General features: G+C 52.5%; 5 protein-coding genes across 5 annotated transcripts; 4 read left to right on the forward strand and 1 right to left on the reverse strand.

The window, feature by feature from the left end:
* Nucleotides 1-495: 495 nt before the first annotated feature.
* Nucleotides 496-807, forward strand: SPSK_08169 (uncharacterized protein; the record flags this gene model as incomplete). The annotated part of the gene is made up of 1 exon (XM_016734808.1): nucleotides 496-807. One exon carries the CDS (start codon nucleotides 496-498, stop codon nucleotides 805-807), a length of 312 nt encoding a protein of 103 aa, XP_016590553.1.
* A 433-nt stretch (nucleotides 808-1,240) lies between these two features.
* Nucleotides 1,241-1,492, forward strand: SPSK_08199 (uncharacterized protein; the record flags this gene model as incomplete). The annotated part of the gene is made up of 1 exon (XM_016734837.1): nucleotides 1,241-1,492. The coding sequence occupies one exon, from the start codon at nucleotides 1,241-1,243 to the stop codon at nucleotides 1,490-1,492; it is 252 nt and encodes an 83-aa protein (XP_016590554.1).
* Nucleotides 1,493-9,604: 8,112 nt separating this feature from the next.
* SPSK_07234 (uncharacterized protein) lies at nucleotides 9,605-11,560 on the forward strand (the record flags this gene model as incomplete). The annotated part of the gene is made up of 1 exon (XM_016733898.1): nucleotides 9,605-11,560. The coding sequence occupies one exon, from the start codon at nucleotides 9,605-9,607 to the stop codon at nucleotides 11,558-11,560; it is 1,956 nt and encodes a 651-aa protein (XP_016590555.1).
* Nucleotides 11,561-11,605: 45 nt separating this feature from the next.
* Nucleotides 11,606-12,336, forward strand: SPSK_07938 (uncharacterized protein; the record flags this gene model as incomplete). Its single annotated transcript, XM_016734591.1, has 2 exons — nucleotides 11,606-11,950; nucleotides 12,019-12,336. The coding sequence occupies 2 exons, from the start codon at nucleotides 11,606-11,608 to the stop codon at nucleotides 12,334-12,336; spliced, it is 663 nt and encodes a 220-aa protein (XP_016590556.1).
* A 1,556-nt stretch (nucleotides 12,337-13,892) lies between these two features.
* On the reverse strand, nucleotides 13,893-15,179 carry SPSK_07584 (uncharacterized protein; the record flags this gene model as incomplete). The annotated part of the gene is made up of 1 exon (XM_016734243.1): nucleotides 13,893-15,179. One exon carries the CDS (start codon nucleotides 15,177-15,179, stop codon nucleotides 13,893-13,895), a length of 1,287 nt encoding a protein of 428 aa, XP_016590557.1.
* Between the last annotated feature and the right edge of the window lie 132 nt (nucleotides 15,180-15,311).

Raw genomic sequence — 15,311 nt, forward strand, 5'->3', positions numbered from 1 at the left:
GGAATTGTGCGAAGCAGCCGTATTCGCTTGTTCGTAGGAGAAAGGAATATCGAGAAGGCGTCGAGAAGGCCACGCTCGTAGATACGAAAACCGAAAGATACGATGTTCGGTGGAAATAGGGAAATAGGAGATCGTTCGAGACGGGCGAGACGAAAAAAGAAGATCAGGGTTGATCGAAGCGGGAGGAGACGGTCGAGAAGCTGAAAAGAAAAGGACAGGCGAGAGAAATAACAAAGCACACAAGAACCAAAAAGTCAACAGAAACCCTCCAAAAAATGATCGTAGAAGCAGCGGAAAGAGGCGTAGTTTGCAGACGATAAATAAGTCGAAAGAGACAAAACGAAAGGAAAAAACGAAGAAGAGAAAGATCGGATAACGAGCGGAGGACAGAGCGAGACAAACGGACCCCGGTTGCTCTCCTTTAACCAGAGAAAAAGCCGAACGAGAAAACGAGCGAAGGACGACGAGCAACAGACAGAAAGGAAACAAGAGAAGATGAAGAAAAAGCCGAAACGGAAAAAGAAGAGGCAAGGAGAAAAGGAGACGGCCAGGGACGCGTGTGAGTTAGCACGGAGAGGAGAAAAGGAAGTGAGGTCGACAAAGAACGAAGGAAAGGAGCAGCAGAGGAAAAACGGAAGACGTAGGAAGGGAGAAGAGAGGAGACGAACTGACACGACGAGTAAAGGAGAACAGAGAGGAGAGAGGCGAGGCAGAGGTGGAGAGAGAGCCAGGCGAGACAGTGGCCCGCTGGAGCAGGGCCAAAACACACCCGTGGCTACGCACCGGAGCCAGGGAATACGGGAATGAGAAAATGAGATGGGGGAGGGGGCTTGCTGGCGCCGCAACAATGCAACCTGCTACTGCGACTACAGCAGGCTTGTGTATGTCTAAGAATGGGGGTGATGGTAGAGAAAAAACGAAGGCGAGATTAAGGGGGGGGGGGGGGGGCGTGAGGCCCAAAAAAACCAATGGATACTTTTGAGAGGGCAAGAGACAAGAGATACTCGCGAGGCAAAAGAAAACGGTAAAAATGGCAGGCGACGAAGTCTAGAATAAAATGCACAGAGGAGATGCGAGAATCTTGAAACGAAGGTCGACTTGAGGGGGAGTGAAATCAGAAAAGAGAGCCGAGGACAAGAAAGAGGCGATGATATGCAGAGGGCAAACAACCCCCAAAAGGCTGGGTATTACGCCCGAGATAGAGGCAAGAGCGACCGCCAAACAGCTGGGTAACGACTCAATGGCGTGGGCAAAAAGCAGGAGACAAAGCAGGGAAGGACCGACCGATGGCGCTGGATGGGCCGGAGATCGAAGAAGGCGCTACGCTACTGCGAGTGGATGCGGCCAGGAAGGCGGTTACGAGAAAATGATCGAAGCAAGAGAAAAGGTTGTGTGGAGCTCTTTCCACAAGTCGTACAACATGGACAGAGGCGCGGTCCAACGTGCACCCAAAAAGGTCGCGGAATACAAAACGTGCGGTGACGGTGCCTGAAGCGGTTTGTTTTCAGGGCCGTTTAGGGCGTAAGTCAGGGCAGCCATGCTGTTGGACAGAAGGCGATGCTGACCCCACTAGGCCCTGGAAGTTGCTCGATGCAGGTTGCTGCAGGCTGCTGCAGAGCACGATTCCAGGGGCCCCTGGAGATTTACACGCTAGCGCGTGTTGCGAGATGCACCAAAAGGGAAAGGGCCAGGTTCCAGCACAATAATAGACCACGGAGCACGGAGCACACAAGCGTTCAAAGAAGGGAAAGAGCAGCAATGCTCCGCACATGTCTCTGGCCAATTTGGAAGGACCTTAACCAGCCCAATTTTGGCTTGCAGGCGAGACAACTGTAGATATTACATCGCATATATTGCGAACACAGGTGGAAAGATGGAGTCTGTTGAGTGGCAAGGTTCGTAGACCTGGGCCTAACAAATGTCAACAACTGAGGAAATCATTGAGTGAGGAGGAAGACTTCCTGCTTGGTCTGACCTACGACATATCGCTGCCAAAAAAAAAAAAAAAAAAAAAGAAGAAAAAGAAGAAGATACTGCTGAAGCAAGACAAATCTTTTCCGGAACCGCTCGGTGCGAGAAACGCCAAATCTCAGGTCAACGAGACAAATGCGGCACAAATGCTATGTATTACAGAAGTACACCATAAAACAACACCGTACAGGATTCAACACGCTGCATGCTTTCGATTATGCCAGACCAAGGCAGCCAAGATATGAGAAAAGGGGCGATCTGATCTGTCTTGCCCGGGGTTGGGCGGAGGTGACAGGGACGTCTCCAAATTACAAGGCAAGATACGACATACATCTGCACATTACCACACCAGAAAGCCTAAGCGAGGACCATTTGTCTTTACCCTTAGTCCTTTTTCCCTGTACTATCAAGCGCGGTCTCATCTCGACGGCTTCGGCGACATACTTCGTAGTGTTATGTGCAGATGCGGCATGTATGAAAAAAAATGTAATATTTACAATCTGTGCAGCACGAGGCGTCCCAAGACAACCAAATATTAAAGAAAACGGGATCCCGTACCCCAAGACCGAGGGCCCAAAGGACTAATTGCCCTGTCCCCTTGCCTTTGCCTATGCATATGCGTATTTTCCGTGTTTTGTCTGACGATGTGCCGCCGACACCAGCGACAGTTCGTCCCTTTTCCCGGTCGAAAGCCGTGCGGCAATCGTCGACAGTGCGTGAGCAACAGGGACAGGGTTGAGCCTTTGAGGTGGTAAGTTGATTTATTTTTTTCTTTTACGAAGTATGTTTTTCTTTCCTTTTTTTTCTCTTTTGTTTACGGTAGAGCAGGCGCATGTCTCACCAAACTCCACGTACGATTACCGTTCTCCACAACTCTCCGTAACACGCCGGCCCTCTTCAGGTCGCACATCGCCATTACAACGTGCAGTGTAGGGTCCCATACCAGCAGTATTGAATGTACCAAAAACAGAGTGTTATTTCGCTTGGCTGCACGTGGAGAAAAGACAACCAAGCTGTCAACCTACCCTGCATTTTGAGATTCTCTGTCAGATGCAGACAGGAGAGGGGCATGGGACAGGATGATGGATTAAGCATCTCGTCTCCTTCCCAGTGCAGCATAAAAACTGGTTGAATGTGCCACCGTGCGGACGGAGCATGGGTTCTCGCCAGGGGGGATGGAACGCAAGGGCCAACCCCAGAAAAACACAAAATAGGGGACGCTTTTGCGAGGATGACCAGACCACTACGAAAGTAAGCAGCCTTCTTTTGACATGGGACACCCGTCTCGATTGCTCTTGATTGTGGACGGGCCATTCCTGCTGGCTTGGTATGAATTCTGCGCAGTGGCAAGAAAAGATGTGAAGTTAATCAAGGAGGCACGGCGACTCTTCCGTGTAAATCGGCCGGGCCAGGCCCTTCGCCAATTGCAAAATGCGGATTCAATACAGAATACAAGGCTCAAATTTGCAGGACACGGAGTGCGTGACAGTGCGGTCTCTCCCGTGTCTTGTACTCGCAAAAACCACCATAATGAGACAGTTACCGATCCACAGGTGTTCAATAAGGTGCAATAACAGCCATGGGGAAGAAGGCTACACAGCTCTGTTGTACACTTTACTGTACCAGTGAAGCCCGTGTAAGAGACTCTCTGGTCTTGGCATGCCCGTCGCTAGATTGTCGACCTATTTCTTCCACACAAGATACGTCGTGTGAGGAAGCCAAGCAGCAGCACGGAAAGTCGAGTGGGTGAAGTGGGTGTGGTGCTTTAGGGAGGCAACGGGCTCGTGGGAAAACGGGGGCAAGCAAACAAGCAATACGGAATGGGCAAAACTAAAAGCAAAAAATATGGGACGACAACAACACAGACAACAGTGGCAGGCCAAGCGTCAAGCGGCTATGAAATGGAATGCTCGTCCAGCGCCCGTCAACAGAAAAGGGGTTCTTAGGGTCTGATTCTCGTCATGGCTGATCTACAAATACAAGGTGTGTTTGCTGTACGATGTATGGAGAAAATGCAAAGTAGAAACAAGGGGAACCACACCAGAGCAAAACAGGCAATTGCTAAATTACGAGGAGCGGGGGGCGAGGGAACAGGGCAGGAAGAAACTGCGAGAGACGCGAGGGCGAAGGATAAGGCCGTGCGTATTCGTAGGAATGGATCAATGAGATCAGGCGTCCTCGGCGTCGTATCTGCAGGGGAAAACAAGACCCTGACAATGGCGATCGAGGAGACACGAATCAGAACAAAACAAAGAAAGAGAAGCAGCTGGAGCTGCACACGAAATGCGGTCGTCTTTGACACCAACAAACAGGAACGAACCGCAGAGCACAAAATAATCACTGCCAAACCAACCAGAAGGAAAAGAAAACAAAAAAGCACCTGTCTGTAAAAATAACGTGTAAGACCTGTCTGGATGTCTTGATCCGTTGTCAGGTTGTCTACGTCGCAATTACCTACTGAACCTCGTATTTTTCTATTCTTGTCAGTTTTGCTTGCGTAAACAGGCGATGACGGCCAGTTCGGTGATTGAGTACATTGGTAATCCGTATGGCCGTCGTATAACGAGTAAGTCCTCCCCACTTTCTGCGTCACCTTTATGTCTGGCCTAGTTCTTTCGTAGTTGCGCTCAGACACGCTCTCAATGTTTGTTTTATTCGCCGGTACGGTATGCGACACAAGGATGAGGTTGGTACTACACATCTAGCAAGAAAAAAATAAAATACAGAAACGAGCAAGCAACGAGACGACGAACGGCTGAGTGGAACTGAAGTGGCACTGCGTGCGGACAGGGAGACGCGTCGTAGGAAGAGCACTTGTGATTGGCCCCGGCCTGGGGGGTAACAGTGCATTCGTAATATTATGACGACCAGGGATGAGAATGAACGAGAAACAAAATAGGGGGAAACTGGCCTAACCCAACGCATCTCGGCACGGCTTCATTGAAATCCCCATCCACTTTACGCGTTTTTTTACGGTGGCACCATTATTTTGCGGTTTCTCGTCCTTTTCTCGTTCTTGGACCCCTTTTTACAAACAATGTGGCCCCCGTTATCTCTGCTTGGGGCTCCTCTTTCAGTAGAAACCGACCAAGAGTGGACACATTAGAGAGCGCCTCCTGTGCCGCCCATCAGCAAGGCTGTGCGGAGTATTACCAAGAAGGTTGGCGGGCTCAGAAGCTCAGACAGGACCAAGTTCCAGAGATCTTAGGCAAGCATTGGGGTTGGGTCATGCCGAGTCCTTTTGTATAAATTGTGAAGGTCCCATACGTGTATGTTTTATTGATTGTGCCTCTCCGCCTCAGTTTCGTCTCCTTTCTTACCAGCGAAAGCTTGAACGCCCCATCAAATCAACAACGCCTGCTTTGTCCCGTTTGCTCTTGCGTGCCTATCACGTAACGGCCGATCTGCATATTTCTCCTCCGCTTTCGACATTCCTAACCACCCAAAGTCCCTCCCTTTGACCCCACGCCCTGGGCCGTCTCCATCATAAAAGAGCTCAAAATGGCACTAAATATAGGACGGAAAGACTGGGCGTTTGACGATTTTCTTGTCGATATGGGCCCGCTGGCCCGTTACAGTGACTCGTGTGACTCGCATGCTTTGTGTGCTTCTTTCGCGGAAATGCTTAGCTGACGTCGTCCAAAATGGTGGGAAACAGCTGAAACTGAAACGACGCTTTTGAGCACGGGGAAGCTCTCTACAAGCCACATCCTCGCAGGATACCATGTTTGCGAACAAAATACGGAGTACGTGTGCGTGTACACTATCCGTGATCCTCTCTTAACATTAAAGGGTAAAGTCAGTAGTCCAATCGACAAAGCAGCTGTAACATGGCTCCCAGCCTGCCCGGCTTCCAAGATGAGAAAAAAAAACACCCCTCAACTACAACACATATGTCGTGTGTATGTCGTATATCCTTGTCTAAACCTGTCTTGTCCCTGTTTTTAGAACAGGGCAAAGGCAACAAGAATCCGTACTTGTCCTCGATTTCCTTTCTTATCCATTCCCCCTACCGCGTATTTCTTGTCTACAAGATACGCGCGATCTGCTTCCCAGATTCTTGCTTCAAAATACTCTTTGCCTTCTTTGGTCCCAGCGACTTTGAAAGTGCCGGTTCCTGATTTCTGATCTGCCATCCTCCTCTTCTTTTCGCCCCTCCGCCTTGTGCCTTTCGCCCTAAGACCCCTTTCCCATTATCATGTGCCTATCCACACAACCCAACTACGCTCTCACAGTCTTCTCGTGCTCCGTCTTCCGTAGTGGGGCCTTGTTTTCGTCACCGTCTTTCCCACCTTTCCTGCCGCATATGTACTTACATGTCGTGCACTTGTGATACTACTCGGCACAACACTAACATACGTAGGCATGCCAGCTGAGGCAACCAAGATTTTCTTCCTCGTCCTGCCCGGTCCGTCACTCTCCGCCATCACATCAACAAGCGCATAGTGAAGGCACCAAATATGCAGGAATCATGCACTATCAGTGGCAAACGTGACCGCAATACAGCCGGGGGGTTGCACTTGGTACAAGAAATATTTCCTAGCCTGGCTCCCTGGCTCCTGTGTATCTTTGTGCCACAAAAGGCACATGTTTTCCTTCGTCGATTTAGTGTCTTTGCCGCAGAAAGCGCATGGGTCACAGATGGTTGGCAGAACTAAAGAGAAAGCGTAATTCCAAAATCACCGTTGCTGAGCCGTCCGCACTCAAGGCTCAGAACTGTTGCATCGTGCTTTTCTTTTTTTCGTCCCTCTTGACACTTGCTTCGAGTCGTATCATCATCAACGCGGTTGCAGGGTGCGAAATGCCCCACCTCTTGGGAATTTTTCTTAGAAGACTTTGTATTGAACCTCTATCTCCCCTCATCCTCCCTCCTCCCACTATGTATGCAGTACGACCCCAAAGTTTTTTTTTTCCACCCTAGTCTCTATTTTTCCTTCATCTTCCCGACCAATGTCCTCCCCTCCTACAGAAGATCTTGGAGGGGTTCATTCCTTTTCATTCGTTTATTCTCCCGGGGTTGGCCAAAAGGTAACGGTGGTTTGGTTCATCTTATCTCGCCGGTCTTGTTCCCCGTCCAGCTTTTCCCAAAGAATGTTGGCCATTCATAGTGTTTGGTAGCCCCCGTTGCGTCCTCCCCTCCGTCTTCTGACAATGGCGGTGAGGAAAGGTGCGTCCCATTCACATTACACCCGGCCCCGGATCAATAGAGACGTTTTGATAGTGTCCTCCACGAGAATGGAAGAAGACTAGTACGCAACTGCGAGAAGGAAATACAAGGCGAGGAAACGAGCATGGTTGCACTGCATACGAAAAGGGTCACCAGGAGTCGAACCCCAATGCAGTCCAGTATGTCTTCCGTCCCCAACATCCCTCTACGTACAATGTGCCTACGTACTCTTCCTCAACTTGATCTGTTTTCAAACTCGTCCTATGTGAACAACGTGTTCAGGCGTAGGTGCGGGCTCAAAATGAAGTTCCCATGTGTTAAGTGACGAGGGAGGCAATGAAAAGCAAATGTAAGGTTTTACTTTTTTCAATCGACAAACAAACAAGGATGTCTACGATGTCTTCGGTGCAGAATCGGGCATAGAGCTAGCACAGAACGTCGGTAGCCAACCTTCTTCGCCGTCAACGCAGCCCAGTTCGTGCCGAGTGTAGGCAACAGGAACGCAATGAACAGGAGTGGATACAAAGGGTTGTATGGCTGCAAATATGGCCTCGTCGCCAAAGAATGGGAGGACCTTGTATCGACGGCAATGAAGAGCGGGCGGCAAGGCAAGCAACGGGCGAGGTGCAGTGATTTTCAGTGCATTTCGATGCGTCTTACTTGTCATCCGTGTCTTCCCAGACTGCCTGTGAAGGTGTTTTGTTTTTTCTTTTTGGCTATTGCCCTAACAAGACAATGATCACGGGATGCAAAGTACCATTTGATAAAACCAGCCTCTTTATCTCGAACCCGTACTCGTAGGCATGATTTAAAAAGCGACAAAAGATTTGCCGCCGTCCATGTCAGTGAGGGGAACATATATGAAGAAAAATGGTAGGTAATATCAAAGCGAGCATGGCTAGAATGAAAAATCTAAGTTAAAATCCGTTGGTAACGTCACACGGCAAAGCGGCAGACATTGTAAATACTGGTCTCCGTCTCCTACTGTTTCTATTTTTTCCTTTTTTTTTCGTGTTCTTTCTCGTTTAAAATATAGAGATTTTTATGGGAAAATATTACGAAGTTAAACAGAATTTCATGTCAACGAATATTCTACAATCCCCGAGCATAGAAATCAGAAAAAATGAGAGTAAAACCAAGCAAGCATCGTCTCCATGGCCTTCCTGCTTTCATTAACCGTATTAGGCCTTTCTGCCATACATAAATACGTTATATGACCCCATGCCTGGGACGTCTGTGTATATCACGAAAATGGCAAAGCCTGCTGGACGAAAAAGCAACATGTTTCACATTGCACATCCGGCCATGCATAAGAGAGCCACATAAACAGGACCAATGGCTGAAAGAGGACAGCAAAACTATCGCATGAAACGAAAACACAAAATGAAAACACATTGTCGAATATATGTCAGATATATTGCGGGACACTTTGGCTTTTCATATGCTGGCTTCTCCAATGGCGAGCGGCTTCTGTCGTCTTGCAAGGCATTTGGGACGGCCCAGCAGTCTTGAAGCCCTGGTCCTTGTCGATTCAAGTAGATGGAACAGAAGGGAAGGAAGAATAAAGGAACGCGGCAGAACATAAGAAAAATGATTACGATGACGACAGCTGTCGTGAATTGCCATATGAGGCTATTTTCAGCCCTTTGGCGGGGTGACTCGGTGAAATGTGGTTTCTATTATTGTTTTCCCTGTTGCAGCATCATTTTTTTGGTGATTTTCAGAGAGGAATGCTGCCTCTTCAGAATAGGAAACGAGGCTTGACGAAAGATGAGTGCAGGAATGAGCAACAGGGCAACACGCTGAAACTGGTCGCATAGCAGGCTCGTAGGGCGTACCCTTCCAAGACACATCAATCTCACTGATTCATCCAGAGTTTTGCCAAGGGATTTACATGTTCTTTCACGTTTATCAAATGCTGAGGCTCATTTTGACTATTGGCCGGAGAACTTGGGTCTGGCCGCTCTTATGCATTTCTCCTCTGGAGAATTTCTCATTTTTATAACTGGCCGGCGTCCGTATTGGTGCTAAGGAGAGCACTTGCTGCACGACACCATCTTTTTGTCGTCCATTGTAAGAGGCTGAGATGAAGTTGCCGTACGTCACAACTTGGTCGCTGTCACGTGCAGGACCTGCCTTGTCTGAACGTCCAAATAGGGCAAGTGCGGCGGCGGGCAACGGCGGTTGTCGATCGGCTCTAAGCCACCACGATACGGGGGAATATGGAGTCACTCTTCATTTAAAGCGTCACTGTGGGTCAAGGGCAAGCGCAACCGTCACTGTCGACTTCAACAGGTTCCTTCCTCCGCGATTGCGGCTCTTTCCGTTTTCGAGACGTTTTCGAGACGGTATTTTTCACGACAAATTCTTTGTGCAGCCTCCACCGCTACCGGCTCTTTCAATGTTCGCGAGACCAATGCCCAGGTGATTCGCATCGGCCACCGCAAAGCACTGCCCCTTCTCACCATGGTTGGCGTACCTCGAAGTCGCGGCTGCTTGCTGTGCGTCCGGCGCCGCGTGCGCTGCGACGAGGGCCACCCGGGCTGCGCCAAGTGCGCTACGTACGGCGTCGACTGCCCGGGCTACGATCGGTCGCTCAAGTTTGTGTCGGGCAAGCACCAGGTGCGGAGGAGGGGACAGAGCGGCAGGGAGCGTGCGGCGGCTGCAACCGAGCGCAGCGACAGCACAGCTTCATCGGCCTCTGTGTCGCCGCACTCTGAAGGTGGCAACTCCGGCCAGAGTAGCGGCAAAGGCCATGGCAAGGGCTACGCCATGGGCTACCGCCATGGCCAAAGCGGTATTGTCGTGCCTATGGTTGTCGATCTGATGACCTCTGCGTATGCCAACGGCGAGGAATTCTTGTCGGCCGCGACCACGATCCCGCCGCGTCTTCGCGACGACCGCGCCGCCTACGTCAACACGATCCTCGAGATGGTCGACATGGACCGCCCTCCCAAGGAGGCGCTCTTTTACGGCTCGTGGTTTCGCAGCGTGCCCGCACGGCTCGGCCGGAAAGTCACGCTCGACAGCGCTGTGTGCGCGCTGGCGATGCATCTGCTGGGCAAGTCGCGCGGCAACGAGGTGATGGTTGTGCAGAGCCGGCATCTGTACGGCCAGTCGCTGGAGGCGTTGCAGGCGGCGCTCAACCACCCCGTCGAGTGGCGCTCGTCCGAGACACTGTGCACGACCATGGTCATGTGCCTGTTTGAGCTCTTTGCCGATACGTCGGGCAACTCCAGTGGCTGGCTGCAGCATTCGAGCGCGGTATCGAGTCTGATGCAGCACCGCGGCACGGACGGGTTCGTCGAGGCGTGGGACCGTGCGATGCTCTTTTCGTTCCGGTCCATCATCATCATGAACGCGCTGTTTACGGGGCGCGACTGTTTTCTGGCCGAGAAAAAGTGGCAGCGCCTGCTCAAAAGCAAATTCGAGGGCGTCGATTTACCGCTCAAGGACCTCCTGCCCGCAGACGCTGTGGCCGTCATCGACCGCCATGTGGCCCATCTTGCGCGTCTGCCCAGAATTATGCGCAACCTCTGGGTGATCCGCGAGACGCGCCAACACGGTCTGCCCGTCGACCAGGCTCAGGTGGTGATGCTGCGGCGCGACGCGGCCAGCCTGCACGCAACGTTCCGCGCCTGGTATTCGGAGGCGTCTCAATTTCTCGGGGACTCTGTGTACACCGAGGTCCCATCCAACATGCCTGCCGACGCACCAGCCTCGCCCTACGCAACGGTGCTCGAGTACCCCAATCCATGGATCTCCAGCATCTACCTGAGCTATGTGACGTCCATGCTGATTATCCAGGAGAGCCTCAACCAGTGCGCAGGCGCTCGATATGAGATGACTGTGGCGCAGGCTCGGGCCCAGGCCCAGGCCCAGACCCAGACCCAGCCCGACACGGAGGCGAGTGTTGCACGTACGACGACGACGACGACGACGGCTGGTGGCACAGCCATGAGCTCACCGACTGAGGCACCTACCGTGTCACCCACCACTAGCAGCAGCGTCAACGTGCACAGTGATACTGGCTCCCTATTTGTGCCTTCGGCCTCCCCTCTGTCGCCAGGTGGGACCGACGGCGACCTGTCCTATTCGCCCAAGCAGCTCTTGCCCTCTTCCACCGACCCCTGCGACGCCCTGCGGCTGCAGGACATTGACGCACCCGTATCGGCCGCGCGGCCTTTTGAAGCGTGCAACCGTCGCCTGTGCCGCATCATCTTCCGCTCGTTTGAGAAGCTTGGTGCTGGCCTCATGGGGCAGTACCGCATTGGCTTCGCCATGCGTGTGGCCTACGAGTTTGCCGATGTACCGACACAGCTGTGGATCCGCGCGCTTCTAGATCGCTCTGTCAAGACGTTTGCGTCCTCGCGGTCCGACACCTATCCATTGCCCAAGCCCAACGAGTTCAACTACAACTGAGAGGACGACGTGGTGTGAGAACGCAAATGATATATTAAAGATGCGATGCCTTTGACCAAACGCTATAGCAAATGCAAAGCAGAGAAACCACCGACTACCACGCACCAGCCCTGCTTCTACAAGAGCGCTTTTTTCAATATAAACCGGAGTGCGTCACCCCCGTTGCGCGTCCCATATCCTTGGTGGAATGCGGCGTCTGTGCCGTTGGCACAGAACGGGTCCGGCGAGTCGCAGTACGACTGTATCCGTGCCTGGTACAGCGGACACTGGAACCCCACGGGCCGCGCCGCGAAGCCGGGCGCAGTGGCGTTGCCCACGTTGTACGGCAGGCCTGCCACGTGCCGTGGGTTGCCCATCATGATAATCGCCGCTACGTTCTTGCCGATGGCCGTTTGGATGAGGGGTGGCGTCGCCAGCAAGCTGTCCCCGTCCGGCCCGCCGCAAAAAGCATTGTCTAGAATCTGCGCGCCCTGCGAATAACCGTGCATCACGAGTACGGTTTCGGGGCACTGCGCCGCAAACTGCGTCACCTGCGCCAGCACCGCCAGGACACCTGCCGTCACGCTGAGACTGTAGCTTCGGTTGGAGTTGCCGGCGGCCGGGTAGACAATGGCCTCGGATGTGGCGCCGGGAAACGCTTTCAGTATCAAATCGACGAGGGTGCTGGCGGAACCAAAACCGGGCGGCGCCGTGGTCTCACGGGCGGCAATGACGTGCAGTTGCGGACAGACGAGGGGCGCGCTGGCGTTGGCATTATTGTTGGCGTTGTCTTGTGAGGCAGCAGCAGCAAGGGAGGCTGCAGACATTACTGTACTGGCTGCCAGCAACACCGACGTGATGAACCCTGACCTGGCCTTCATTATGGTTTGGGCCTGTGCAATTGGAGGGACGAATTGAAAGGTTAGATGGGTTAGAGAACAGGATGGGAGTCGGCGCACGCAAATTTGATGATATTCGTCATCAAAGGCGTCTCAAGACAGGGCAGGCTAAAGTGGTACATAGACGGCGCTTAAAAAAAGAAATGGAAATGATCATTGACTGCGACTGACGAAGATGGTCAAGATACGCAGCCGTCCCCGGGTCTTGGCATCTATTTGAGAAAATCCTACCTACCTGAGAGAACAGACACGAGAACACAAAAGAAACGCCACAAACGAACCGCCTCGCCGTGTTTGCCCCGTTCCCTCAAACCCCTGATCCTTGCCTCCTGTTCAGCCTTCCCTTCTTCATCGTCGTGGTCCGGAATACGCGCAGGGAGAGCCGTGCATTGACGTACACTGAAGGAACGGATGCAACGTTGAATGAACCATTGTGTACCACGATGTAGGCGTTCTACGACGGCGGTTTTGTGGCCAGTATTGCCGCCTCCAGCCTGTGATCGTCTTTCCGGCTCAGTAAATAGGAACAAGACAGGCTATTAGTCTTGATCGTCGTCGATCACGCAAGGACGCCGCAGAACGTCGAGTAGTTTCGGTCGCACTGTCTATCTCATTTTGTCTCATCTCTTCTTCATCCCTTCTTTTTCTCAAGCTTGACCCTTTGGACAACAAAAATGATCTCCGTGTCCGAAACACCGTCGGATGGATGGTTCAAGCTCAGTGAATATGGTGAAGAAGAAAATGAGTGATCACAAAAGTGGCAAAGGGTAACGTGTTCCTTGTAGAACGTACGAGCAAGTACAAAATGTCAGGTGAATAAATAAACACACTCCGAAACCATGGTGTGTAATTGCCGCTAAACCTCCGAGATCATGGGGAAACCGGAAGTCAAAGCGTCTCACACACATAGATTGCCTTGAGACGGTTTTCACAGTATGATTTTGCACTGTCGCGTTTTCCTTTAGAAATAAAGAAAATAACGAAAATAAAGAAATGAACATAAAGTTAATGCGGTCAAAGTGGCCAAGCAGCCACAACACCGTGTTACGAAACATGGTGGATATTGGCTTCTAGAACAATTGCACACCCTCACATATAAGTCAATAAATGGGAAGAGCCACAGAGCTGCCATTCATTACACAACAGAAATGCACGCCACTGCACGATGCACGCGAGGCACACAATAGTATCGGAGGTCCGGGCCAGTTCATTCATCCACGTGCCTCGTATCGTAGCTGAATTCTCCTCCGTCGTCCTACGCCTTCTTGCACTGCTTATGAAACACTTGTCCCTTCCCATTCACCCGGGCCTCGACGAATTGTTCTGACCAACCTGATATGCACAGTCTTGGGATACAAACATGCAATAGAGAGTATTATGCAAGTATATACAAAAACAAAATATAAAGACTGCCGACGAGCATCGAAGACACGACAATATAGTGACTGCATCTCTCACCGAGACACGACAGGGTAAAGCACAAACAGAGCCGACAGCAAAGGCATCCAGAACACCGGACTCCCTCCCCATGATGGCATCAGCCGATCCGGAGCTCCATTCTTGGTTCCATTGCTTCCACCGCCGCTGTCACCGCCACTACTGGCGGTTCCCCAGACCAACACCGCCTGGCCCGGTGCATTGCCGTCGTCGATGCTGCAGACTGCGCTGCAGCTCCCACCTCCGCTGCTCGTGTCTTTCACCGCGGGCGCATTCGTTGCCGTCGCATTGTACAGCACCTCCCACCACTGGATCTGCAAGTGTGCCTGGGTGCCGGGCGCCATGGTGCCCGTCCACTTGCTGCCGTCGCTCCAGGCGTTGAGGTGGATGCTCGTCGGGTCCCGCGGCGTCTGGAACGAAATGTTGGCAATCTGCTGGCCGTTGACGTACCACGTGCTCTGGCGCGGCGTCCAGTCCAGCCGGTAGACGGCCCAGTCGTCCCAGCCCAGGCCGTCGGGCAGCGTCACGTTCTGCGTCGCCGCTTCAATGATTTCGCCCTTGTCGTCGAGCGACGGCTGGTTGGTGCACTGGACGTGGTCGCGGGGGTATTTTGTGAGGACCTCGAGGTCGACTTCCTGGAGGACGACGTCCTTTCCCGGGGCGGCTTTGCCGGCACTGGCGCCCGGGGACGGCGATCCGTCGCGGTAGGTAAACATGCCCATGCAGCCGCCGGGATCACCAATGGTACGTGCCAGCATGCGCATCGACAAATACTGGAACGTGTCGTTTTGCGTGACGATCTCGGCGGCCGACTGGAACGCCGCGTGGCGGGCGGTGCGCAGCGTCAGCCAGGTCGAGCTGCTCGAGTTGTCCGCGTCCTTCTCAATGTAAATGTTGTTGAGCGAGTTGATGCGCAGCACCGAGGCGTTCGCCGCGCTGTTGTTCCAGTTCTGCGACTGCCAGAAGGACGTAAACGTGCTCGAGGTAAAGTAGCCGCTCGTGGCCGGGGCGTTGGTCGCGCTTCCTGCGTCCGACAGCAACGACGGGACGCTTTCGTACTGTGCCAAGGAGCGGAAGTCGTAAAAGGCGTGATGCGCAAAGTACGCCGTGTCGGAGCCATTGGTGACGAAGCAGTCGCATTTGGCATCGTCGACGGGAATATGGGTGGTTTCGAGCGCCGGGGCGGGTGGTGATGACAATGGTTCGTCGGCGGCTGCACATTGATAGGAGGATACCGAGACACAAAGAAAGAGAAGCGTCGAAGCTAGAGACGTAGGCCGCTGCCTACGACTCCGGCGAGTCATTATCATCTTCATGGAGGAAGATGCCTTCAAAATCCCAGGTAGGTGTGCTACTTATTAAGCTCCAGATCATATCCACCGCGCTGGTGATCCTATTGAATCCTATCGACTCAAGGCTTGGTCGTGTGCGCCCGG

This window comes from Sporothrix schenckii (assembly GCF_000961545.1).
Source record: "Sporothrix schenckii 1099-18 chromosome Unknown Cont41, whole genome shotgun sequence".
In the NCBI taxonomy this organism is placed as follows: Eukaryota; Fungi; Ascomycota; class Sordariomycetes; order Ophiostomatales; family Ophiostomataceae; genus Sporothrix; species Sporothrix schenckii.